Source organism: Myotis davidii, unplaced genomic scaffold, assembly GCF_000327345.1.
Source record: "Myotis davidii unplaced genomic scaffold, ASM32734v1 scaffold1786, whole genome shotgun sequence".
Lineage (NCBI taxonomy): Eukaryota > Metazoa > Chordata > Mammalia > Chiroptera > Vespertilionidae > Myotis > Myotis davidii.
Genome location: NW_006297147.1, coordinates 58813 through 70708, shown reverse-complemented (window position 1 = coordinate 70708; position 11896 = coordinate 58813). Strand labels below are relative to the sequence as shown.

Genomic DNA, 11896 nt, shown 5'->3' with positions numbered 1-11896 from the left:
TCCCGGCCCCTGGCCCCTCCCCCCTCCCTCTGGCAGACCCTGCAGCAGGAAGCGAATCCAGTGCCAACAGGGCCTCTGCTGCCCTCTCCCTGCCCCAATCCTCTCTCCAGGACTCGGTGCGGCTGCTGGCCGTGGAGGCATGTGTGAACATCGCCCAGCTCCTGCCCCAGGAGGACCTGGAGGCCCTGGTGATGCCCACCCTGCGCCAGGCTGCTGAGGACAAGTCGTGGCGCGTCCGATACATGGTGGCTGACAAGTTCACAGAGGTAGGTGAGGGACTGTTGACACGTAGGAAACAGGCTCTCAGAGGCTAAGGGCTGGGGCATGTATAGGAGTTGGGTTTTCTTTTATTGCAGTGGAATCACGGGGTGTGTGAGCTGTGGGAGCTCTGTGATCATCTTATTGGACCTCACTTCATGTGCCAACCTGGTTGGTTGATAGTGGCAGCTGGAAGTGCCATGGGGAGAAGGGCTCTGAGGGTCAGGTTCTGTGGGAAAGAGGCCCTAGGAGCAGAGAAGGGTAGCACGTGTCCATTCCTGACTTGATCTAACTTTCTCTCCTTGGACAAAAGGGACGACATAGCCTGAATGAGTTCGCTGGGGCTTCCATCACAAAGCACCACACACTCTGACGAGCAGGTGGGTTCTGCTCCCGGCCCCCGGCCCCTGCCCCCTCCCTCTGGCAGACCCTGCAGCAGGAAGTGAATCTAGTGCTAACAGGGCCTCTGCTGCCCTCTCCCTGGCAGCCCATCGATATTGATGTTTCCCTCATCGTTGATGTTTCTATCTCTCTCCTTCTCTCTTCCTCTCTGAAATCAATAAAATCATATTTTTTAAAAAAAGATGAGCTCAAAAATGAAAAATAAAACAGTGAATAAAAGTTTCAAAGCAAAACAAAGCACCACATGCTGAGTGTTGTTTCCTCACAGCTCAGGAGGCTACAGTTCTGAAGTCAAGGCGTCAGCTGGGTAGTTTCTCTGAGATTTCTCTCCTTGGCTGCAGATGGCCATTTCCTCCTGTGTCCTCACATGGTCGTCCCTCTGTGCATGTCTGTGACCTAATCTCCCCTTCTTGTAAGGACTCTAGTCCTTGTGGAGTAGAGCCTACCCTATTGACCTCACTGCACTTTAACTTACTCTTCAAATACATTCACATTCGGAGGTCCTGGAGGGTTAAGATATCAACATGTGAATCTTGGTGGGGGGCATGGGTTAGCTCATCATACCGCCCAACAGCTTGACTGGTCAGAGTGACACCACCAGGCAAAGAGAACAGGGACAAGATCCCATGCCTCTGACTCCCAGAACAGTGCTCTTCCCACGGGACCTGAATTTGCTTTGAGCCACCAACAGTGTCGGGCACTAGGGATCCATGACTCCAGCACATGCCCATCCACCAAGGAGCAGGCAGTCTGAAGGGGAAGGTCCAGTTGAATTTCATAGTCACGTGTCACAGGTGTCGGGCCAACAGGAATGTGGGGGGTGGGCGCCGAGGAGAGGAGGTGGTGCCACAGCTGGTTCTAGAACATGAGTGGGTGAGAGCTGAGACGGAAGGGCGGCAAATGCAAAGGGCCTGTGGAGGCCAGAGCAAATGCACCAGGAACCATCAGGGCCAGCTTTAGGGGGGGCCTTTCAGGGAGAAAACTGGAGAGATGGCCACATCCGAGCAGAGAGGCCTCGGTGCCTCTGCCCTGTGTCTCCCTCTTCCTGTAAGTATTTCCCCTGGTGTTTTCTGGGAGGACTCGGAGCCTGAGGATCTTTCAGAGGACGGCCGGTTTTCCCTGTGAAAACGTCAGCACAGCATGGCTGTGGGATTGTGGCTGCGGGGAGCCACAGCACCGCTATGGAAGAGGCTCCTTCTGTACCTTGGCTACTGGACAGCACGGACGGTCCACACTGGGGTTAGAAAAAGCTCAGCTTTGTGAGAGCAGGGCACACAATAGACACTCAGTACGTATCCATTATGTGAATACAAGGGTAGCATTGGGCCCTTCAAGGCCTTCACTTCTTTGTTCCCTTCTGAGCCTCGAATCACCCTGATTTCTTCCGGGGCTTCAAGACTTAGCTTTGCAAAAGAACCCTGGTGCTGGGGGACAGGCAGGGCCCAGTATGCCTTCTTCCCCCGTAATTACAAACGTGCCACCGGTAACTAATCTTGAAAAAAAGAGGCGTTTGCCAGTGTTTCTCGGTTGGGCATCATCCCACTGAGAGGTCGCTGATTCAATTGCAAGTCAGGGTACATGCCTGGATTGCAGGCTCCATTCCCAGGAGGGGGGCGTGGATTGATGGTTCTCATCAATGTTTCTCTCTCTCCCTCTAAAACCAATAAAAACATACTTTTAAAAAAATACATAAATCAAACAGCGAGAGCTGCTGTAGCCTCAGAATATTTTGGATTAAGTAACAGAAACCCAACCCAAGTTGCCTGAGCAGTATGGAGGTCCCTTTTATTATTTTTTCACATGGATTGGTACTACCATGCAGTAGGTACCCTTCTGGTCTTCATTTTGCTTTTGAGATACAAAGTGACTTGTTCAAGTGCATACAGTTGTTAAGTAAGAGTAAGAATTGGTGACCACTGCCCTACCCAGCCTGACTCCCCCACCATTGAGGAAACCACAGCTCAAAGGCTCAGAAATTTGCCCGTGGTCACCCAGTGGTGCAGGGATTAGAACTTGGCAGTGACTCTAAGAATCGTATTCTTGCCCCTAGTTCTGCTGCCTTTAACTTTGATTTTGGTCTCATTTGTCCAGAGCACTTGCCAAGCCTTCTCACTTTGCCCCACCTTCCCTTCCTGCAGCTCCAGAAAGCCGTGGGGCCGGAGATCACCAAGACAGACTTGGTCCCTGCCTTCCAGAACTTGATGAAAGACTGTGAGGCCGAGGTGAGGGCCGCAGCCTCCCACAAGGTCAAAGGTTGGTGCTGGCGACCAGAACATAGCAAGTGGGTGGGTATCCATGGTGCTGGAGGTAAAACCAGGACATAGGTCTCACTTCCCCTTTCTCCCTCCCCCGTCCACAGAATTCTGTGAAAATCTCTCAGCTGACTGTCGGGAGAATGTGATCATGACCCAGATCTTGCCCTGCATCAAGGTAATGGGGAATAGAGCAGACAGAGCTTACCAAAAAGAAGGGGTGGGGGTGCGGCTTTAGGGACAGCCAGATGCAAACTGAGTTCCCAGCCCTCTGGCCTGGGCCACCTTGGGTTTGAAGTACTTGGAGACCCTGAGGGGAGGCAAAAATAATTCCCCTGGAAGCCTGAGCTGTCCCCCGCTCCAGAGTGACAAGGGGAAAGGAGGCTGCGTTCAGGCTTCGTAGGATTTGGAGTTACTTGGCCACTAACCCCGTGGCTGTCCCTTCTCCCTCCCAGGAGCTGGTGTCAGATGCCAACCAACACGTCAAATCGGCCCTGGCCTCAGTCATCATGGGCCTCTCTCCCATCCTGGGCAAAGACAACACCATCGAGCACCTCCTGCCCCTCTTCCTGGCTCAGCTGAAGGATGAGGTGAGGGCACCAGTCAGGCTCTGTATCTTGTGGTTTTGCAGAGGTGACCAGTGAGTCAGCTGTTTTCCCAGATTGGCCAGGAATCTCCTGGAATCTCAACAGACACCAGATCTCTGATGAGTTGAATGTTTCTGGCCGTGATGGGCTGTGCAGTCATTTGTCCATTTATTAGGCAGTTATCTTTCATTCCCTTACTTTGGGCTTGTCCTTTTCCTGGGCATTGAGAGCACCAAAAAAATAGTAATATTTTTTTTTAAATATATTTTTATTTTTTAATGCTTTTATTTTTTAGAGAGGGAAAGGGAAAGGGAGAGAGAGATTGAAACATTGATGAGAGAGAAACATTGATCAGCTGCCTCCTGTGCACCCCCTACTGGTGATGGAGCCTACAGTCCTGTCACATGCCCTGATTGGGAATTGAACCCGTGACTTCTTGGTGCTCAACCACTAAGCTACACTGGCTTCAGGGGTGGGCAAACTTTTTGACTCGAGGGCCACAATGGGTTCTTAAACTGGACCGGAGGGCCGGAACAAAAGCATGGATGGAGTGTTTGTGTGAACTAATATAAATTCAAAGTAAACATCATTACATAAAAGGGTACGGTCTTTTATTTCAATGGTTTTATTCATTTCAAACGGGCCGGATCTGGCCTGCGGGCCCTAGTTTGCCCACGGCTGGGCTAGACACTAAGACAGTTTGATCCTTAGAGACCTTCAGCAGGCCAGTCCTGGGGAATGTGCCAGGCTATGTGCCTTTTCTTATAAGTTGCTTCACAGAGTTTATGAAACATAGGTGGGGGTCTGTATATATATGTATTATAAATCAGTGCTCATAATACTGGTAGATCACAGGAGTTCAAAAATATTTCGTTATTCCATTATTCGTTCTTTCAGCAGAAATGTATTGGCCACCTGCTATGGGCCAGAGGCCATGTTGGGTACTGGAGAGAGGAGGATGAATGAGACATGTTCCTTATGGAGCTCAAAGGCTAGCAGAGACAATAAAAGTAATAGAAATGGTCATGATAGCCAGGCCGGTGTGGCTCATGGGTTAATCATTAACTTGTGAACCAGGAGATCATGGTTCAATTTCTGTTCAGGGCATATGCCTGGATAGCGGGCTTGATCCCCTACTGGTGTGTAGGAGGCAGCCAATCAATGATTCTCTCTTATCCTTGGTGTTTCTATCTCTTTCTCTCCCTTCCCTCCTCTGTGAAATCAATAAAAATGTATTAAGAAAAAAAAGAAATGGTCATGATAAGCCCCCACGTGTTAAGCCCTTCGTGGAGCAGACACTATGGAGGCAATAGAATAGCCTCCCCCTATTCAATGTTTCCATATCACAGGTCGATATCCAGAAAGGTTAAGTCAAAGTCCCAAAGTGCTCCCAGCTAGCAAACAGCAGAGGGGGTGTTATTGCATATCTGTTTTTTCCAGGGTTTCATATTTTTGCATTATGATTTCCTACAAATCCTTCAAACTGTCTGAACATTTTTAAAAAAAATGTTTTTATTGATTTCAGACAGAGAAAGGGAGAGGGACAGATAAAAACATCAATGATGAGAGAGAATCATTGATCGGCTGGCTTTCTCCTGCACACCCCATACTGGGGGTCGAGCCCGCAACCCGGGCATGTGCCCTGACCAAGAATTGAACCATGACCTCCCGGTTCATAGGTCAGTGTTCAGCCACGGAGCCAAGCCAGCTGGGCTCTCTGAACATTTCTTGTGCTGCTATTCTGAGATTTGAAAAGCTGCTTTGAAAAAAATAATTAATTTTTTAAAAAGGAAAAGCTGCTTTCTCCTAATCCTCGTTGCTTGCTTTTCATGTGCTTTTAGTGTGTCCCCAGGCCCCAGAGCTGGCCTGGGCAGTGGTGGGTCCTCAGGAGATGTCTGTCATTCAGAGTTGGTGCAGTTCAGCATTTTCCCCCTGTCCTGGCTCACCATGCGCAGTGCATTCCCTCAGACCCCTCCTGTCCCCCCCTCAGTGTCCAGAGGTGCGGCTGAACATCATTTCCAACCTGGACTGCGTGAACGAGGTGATCGGCATCCGGCAGCTGTCCCAGTCCCTGCTCCCCGCCATCGTGGAACTGGCTGAGGATGCCAAGTGGCGGGTGCGGCTGGCCATCATTGAGTACATGCCCCTGCTGGCTGGACAGCTGGTGAGTGAGCGGCGGGGCCAGGCTTTAGTGCCGGTGCTGTGTGACTCGCTGTGACCAGAAACTGCAGGCTGTGAGGACTGTGGGGAGTGGGAGGAATAGAGTGGGATGAGGAAGAGAAGGGAAAGGAGCCCCTCAGGTGAAGCTGTCTTGGGGGTTTGCTGGAAACTACCCAGTCTCCCTCCATCCCTTACCTCCTTTTCTCCTGCAGGGGGTGGAGTTTTTTGATGAGAAACTCAACTCCTTGTGCATGGCCTGGCTTGTGGATCACGGTGAGTAGCTCCAGTGGGGCTCCAGAAAGATGGTGGCAGATTGGCTGGGGCCGGTGCAGGCCGTGGGAGGCTGGAGTCACTCTCCCGTCATCAGAGGCTCCTCAGTGGTGGACCAGTTCCCTTGCTTTTTAGAATCCTGGAGAAGTGAAGGGTGCGAGGGGGACATAGCACATTTCCCAGGGGCTGTCTGGTGTAGTGGGAAGTCCCAGACCCACTGAGCAGACAGCCCTGGGTTTGACTTTCACCTCCTGGCGTTTGAAGCTTAAGCAAGTCACCTACCATGTTCCTTCTGTGAAACCAGGGACTTCTCATCCAGTGGTTTTGGGCATTGCTCATTGTTCTCACTAAGACTGGTGAAAATAAAAGTTTGTCTGTATCAGCCACCATTCCAAGTACTACGTATTTAAATCCTTTGCCGGGGCTCAGCAATTCTTTTTGTTTTTAATATGTTTTTATTGATTTCAGAGATAGGAAGGGAGAGGGATATAGAGAGAGAAATATCAATGATGTTAGAGAATTACCAATTGGCTGCCTACCTCAGGCCCCCTACTGGGGATCAAGCCTGTAGCCCAGGCATGTGCCTGACCAGGAATCAAACCATGACCTCCTGGTTCATGGGTCAGTGCTCAAGCACTGAGTCACACCGGTCGGGAATGGGTACATCACTTCTTGCAGCCCATTGGCCCATCTGTAAAATGAGGCCAGTAATGGAACCTGGGTCTGGGGGCTGTTGAGAGGCACTGCAGGCAAAGCCAAGCCCACATTTAGCCCATACTGAGCCCTTTCATCCTGTTGGAGCTATTGGGTCCCCTGCAGCCTGAGCCCTCGGGGCTGCTCAGGTGGCATTAGTGAGCATGGCTGTTACCCGCATCAATCCTTCACTGCCTGAAGCCTGCCCTCTCCCTCTCGCCCTCCTGCAGTCTATGCCATCCGTGAGGCGGCCACCAGCAACCTGAAGAAGCTGGTGGAGAAGTTCGGGAAGGAGTGGGCACATGCCACGATCATCCCCAAGGTCTTGGCCATGTCTGGGGATCCCAACTACCTGCACCGCATGACCACACTCTTCTGTATCAATGTGAGCACTCCCACCTGCCCACCGGCCTGTCCCTGGGAACCAGATGTATCTGGGAGAGGGAGGATGGAGGGTCCTCAAGGGAGACACCCAGCTTGGGAGGGGGGAAGTGGTGGGGACCTGGGTTGCAGGGATGAGTCCCAGGGAACTGCTGGCCAGGGGTTGCACGTGCCCTTCCCCCACCCTCATCAGGGCCTCAGGGTGGGAACCCCAGGACAAGGGAGACTTGGCCCACTGAAGCAGTGATAGCCAAACCTTTCTTGGTACCCTCTCCTTTCCCACAAATGTGCGTGTGTATTTATTTATGGTAGGAGGGGGGAGTGTGCAGGCTCTAGAAACAGACCTAGTTTTGAATTCTAGCCCTGCTGTGCATTAGTAGTGGACCTTGGGAGACTGACCTGACTACAAAGTGCTTGATTTTCTCACCTGGAAAGAGTTCGTGCTGGCGGTCACAGTACCTTACTCATCAGGCTGTGCCGACAACCCGGCTGTACACGCAAAAGGCTCAGAACAGTTATGCTGTACAGAGCAAGTGCCCCTTTCTAGTCATGTCAGTAAACCATACACGTAGCTAGAAATGAAACATTTAAGATAACATTTAAAAGCTATTATAACTATGTGTTCAGATCATTTCTATTCATGCCTCACCTTGGACACCCCTGAACTAAGTAAGGGATCCCGGGGGTTAGGAATCAAGGCCCATTCCCAGAGGATGAAGGGAAGTCTGAGGATGGGAGATGGTCCGGGACACCTGGCCTGAGAGTTTCCAGGGCAGGGAGACAGTGGTGTTAGGAGGGTGTTAGGGGACATGGGGCTTCAGGAGAAACTGTCCCCAGAGTGGGTAACTGGGCTTAGAGTCCCCATGTTGTCAGCTTTACCCTCAAGCCTGGTGGTCACCGAGGTGACCTGGTCAGAGGAAGGAGGAAATGAAAGTTAGCCATGAACTTTGGATAATCACCCCTCTGCTACTCACTGACCCCCAGGTGCTGTCTGAGGTCTGTGGGCAGGACATCACCACCAAGCACATGCTGCCCACAGTGCTGCGGATGGCTGGGGACCCTGTCGCCAATGTCCGCTTCAACGTGGCCAAGTCCCTGCAGAAGATAGGGCCCATCCTGGACAACAGGTAAGGCCTGGACCGACCCTTACACTCCAGCAGCACAAGTTCCGGTCATCTTCATTTTTGACCCTCAACCACTGACTCACTGTGACACTGCTGTAATGAAAAAGTGCGGTGTTGGCAGAATATTCAAAAAGCCAGGGGACAGGTTCAAGGGCACAGGAAAAGACCTGTGTGTCTGTCTTGTCACTGCAGTTCAGGGGGGAAACAGGTGTTCTCCATAGATGGCTGGGTCAGTTTGGTATGCTTGTGGGGGGCAAAGACCTCCCGCTTGAGGGCATAAAAAATTAGAGTCCTAGCCAGTTTGGCTCAGTGGATAGAGCGTCTGCCTGCAGACCGAAGCGTCCCAGGTTTAATTCTGGTCAAGGTCATGTACCTTGGCTGCAGGCCTCTCTCAGGCCCGGGCCTTGGTCAGGGCTTCTACAGGAGGAGACCAATTAATGTGCTGCTCTCATATTGATATTTCTCTCTGTCTTTCCTTCTCTCTTCCACTCTCTCAAAATCAATGGAAAAATATCCTTGGGTGAGGATTAAAAAAAAAAAAAGTAGAGATAACAGATCAGAACCAGAAAGTTAAAAAAAAGAAAGATCTACCCAGCTGGTGTGGCTCAGTGGTTGAGCATTTACCCATGCACCAAGAGGTCGCTGGTTCAATTTCCAGATCCCCAGCTTGTAGGCCCAGTCCCCAGGAGGCGTGTGTAGGAGGCAGTGATCAATGTTCATCAAAATTTCTCTCTCTCTCCCTCTCCCTTTCTCTCTAAAATCAATAAAAATATTAAAATAATAATAGTAAAGGTCCTAGAAGAAAGTGTCAGGAAATATTTTCAAGACTTACAGTAGGCACGTATTTGTTAAATAGCTCACCAAAAAAAACACATTAATAATCGGCCTTCAGTAAAAAAGGAATTTCATTAAGAGGATATTGTGAGAGTAAGATAGCAAGCCACTAACTAGGAGAATGTATTTGTACTCCATATTTCTGACAGGACACTTAATCCTGTTCTGCAACTCAACGTGACAAAACTCAAGGAAGAGATGGGCAGAAAGGAACTTGAGCAGGTCTTATAAAAAGAGAACTCCAAACAGCCAGTGCGCATAAGAGCAGAAGCTCAACATCACAGGCCATCAGGAAAATGCAAAGGAAAACCCACCCCCGAGTGGCTAAGCTTTAACAAGCTCAGAGTCATTGGTGTTGGTAGATGGGCTGCGGTTCTCTTCTGCATTGCAGGCGGGGCTGTAAATGGGAACAGTCTCTGAAAATTGGTGGGTTCTAGTGAAGGCTCACCCCTAGGAGCTGGCACGTCCACTCCATGTTTATTTCGAACAGAAGTGTATTTGTGGTAGCTTTACTCCTGTTGCTGCTCACCAACAGTACAGTGGACGAATTGTTCTTTATTCACACGAGGAAGGCTATTCAGCAATGGAAAGAAACTCCTGCTGTACTTGACAACGTAGCTGACTCTCACAACTCACGCCATTTTGTTGAGTGAGAAGCCAGACCCAAGAAAATGTATCCTACAATTCCATTTATATCAAGTTCACCATAGATGAAACAGATCTCGGTGACAGCAGTGAGAATATATGGCAGAGGAGAGGAGTTGTCACCTGAAAGGGGACACACACGATGCCTGCCTCTCCAGTGTCTTTCTCTGCATTTGCTCCAGGACAAAACCTCACACCTTTAGTGCCCGACTGAAGTCTACCTTTATTTCCCACCAAGGTGGACTCTCAGTGCCGACGGATTCCCCAGGGCCCCTCACAGCAGAGCAGATGCCTCCCCTGGGCTCCTGGAGGGCCAAGTGCTTACCTTGAGGGCCTGGCCCTTCCACTGTTCCTTATCATCAGTTGGCTGTGTCCCCCTCCTGGGCAAGAGTCAAGAGTGTTGGATTTACCTCTGCTCACACCTTATCCCTAGTAGGTCTCAGTATATAGGTTAAATAAATGAAGGACACCCATCTCTCGACCCCCAGAGCCTTGTGGGCTCTGTGATCCTCTGTCCCACTTGCCCAGACTGTCTGACCACCCTGTGCCTGTTCTGGGCCCCAAAGACTTCTTTCTTTTTTTAAAATATATTTTATTGATTTTTTACAGAGAGAAAGGGAGAGGGACAGAGAGTTAGAAACATTGATGAGAGAGAAACATCGATCAGCTGCTTCCTGCACACCCCGCCCTGGGGTTGTGCCCGCAACCAAGGTAAACGCCCCCGACCGGAATCAAACCCGGGACCCCTCAGTCCGCAGGCCGATGCTCTATCCACTGAGCCAAACCGGCCAGGGCCCCAAAGACTTCTTAATTCCCATGTTTGCCTGTGTTTGTGGGCACCTCTTGCCTGGGCCTCTGCCCCCCTTGTGCCCCCTCCCTGCCTGGCTCACCCATTCCCATGCGTCCCCCCTGTCCTTCCAGCACGCTGCAGAGTGAGGTCAAGCCCATTCTAGAGAAGCTGACCCAGGACCAGGATGTGGACGTCAAGTACTTTGCCCAGGAGGCCCTGAGTGGTAAGGCTTTGAGGACTTGGGGACTTGGGGAGGGTGGTGTACAGGGAAGCACCTAGGCCTGGGGGCAGCGGCTCAGAGCTAGAAACATCGATGAGACAGATCGATCAGCTGCCTCCTGCACGCCCCCCAGTGGGGATGTGCCCACAACCAAGGCACATGCCCCCGACCGGAATCAAACCCGGGACCCCTCAGTCCGCAGGCCGATGCTCTATCCACTGAGCCAAACCGGCCAGGGCCCCAAAGACTTCTTAATTCCCATGTTTGCCTGTGTTTGTGGGCAACTCTCGCCTGGGCCTCTGCCCCCCTTGTATCCCCTTCCTGCTCACCCGTTCCCATGCGTCCCCCCTGTCCTTCCAGCACGCTGCAGAGTGAGGTCAAGCCCATTCTAGAGAAGCTGACCCAGGACCAGGATGTGGACGTCAAGTACTTTGCCTCTATCCACTGAGCCAAACCGGCCAGGGCCCCAAAGACTTTTTAATTCCCATGTTTGCCTGTGTTTGTGGGCAACTCTCGCCTGGGCCTCTGCCCCCCTTGTATCCCCTTCCTGCTCACCCGTTCCCATGCGTCCCCCCTGTCCTTCCAGCACGCTGCAGAGTGAGGTCAAGCCCATTCTAGAGAAGCTGACCCAGGACCAGGATGTGGACGTCAAGTACTTTGCCCAGGAGGCCCTGAGTGGTAAGGCTTTGAGGACTTGGGGACTTGGGGAGGGTGGTGTACAGGGAAGCACCTAGGCCTGGGGACAGCGGCTCCTGGCAGGGGGAGATGCAGGAGCACTTGTGAGCAGGGGGCTTATTGTGGTTCTGACTCCCGCCTTTTCCTGTTTCCCCAGTTCTGTCTCTCGCCTGATGCTGGAAGAGGAGCCAACGCCGGCCTCTGGTGTCCACCCCCTCCACCAAGTTCCTTCCTTGGGAGCCAGTGGGGGGCCTCTGGCTGTCACTCCCTGTGCATGGTCTAACCCCAGGCCCCTAACCCAGCACGGTTCCTCCTCTCCCCAGCCTGGGAATCCGACTTCTTACTGTCCACCTCCCGAGGAGCTGGGGGAGCACAAGGTGGGACAGGGCAGCAACCCTGGGAGGAAGGGGCAGCCACTCCCTCCTCGGGGGAAGAGAGGTGAGCATCCCAGGTCACTGGTCCTGCTGCTGTCATAGGGACCCCCTGCCCAGTCTACTTCTCCACCTTCCTTCCTCCCCTCCAGTGGTTTTTTTGTGTCAACTGTGCCGTTTTTATTTTATTCCTTTCTTTTTCCCTTTTCACAGAGAAATAAAGATATAGAAATA

At 51.6% G+C, this 11896-nt stretch overlaps 1 protein-coding gene across 1 annotated transcript in view; it reads left to right on the top strand.

The window, feature by feature from the left end:
• PPP2R1A (protein phosphatase 2 regulatory subunit A, alpha) overlaps window positions 1–11896 on the top strand; it is a 39280-nt gene extending 27384 nt beyond the window's left edge. Inside the window, exons 7-15 of the mRNA XM_006772905.2 lie at window positions 2799–2913; window positions 3020–3090; window positions 3368–3502; window positions 5490–5663; window positions 5872–5932; window positions 6853–7007; window positions 7988–8130; window positions 10528–10619; window positions 11449–11896. Of these exons, the coding sequence (XP_006772968.1) occupies window positions 2799–2913; window positions 3020–3090; window positions 3368–3502; window positions 5490–5663; window positions 5872–5932; window positions 6853–7007; window positions 7988–8130; window positions 10528–10619; window positions 11449–11465 (963 nt within the window). The 3' untranslated portion in view covers window positions 11466–11896. The remainder of the gene's footprint in view (window positions 1–2798; window positions 2914–3019; window positions 3091–3367; window positions 3503–5489; window positions 5664–5871; window positions 5933–6852; window positions 7008–7987; window positions 8131–10527; window positions 10620–11448) is intronic.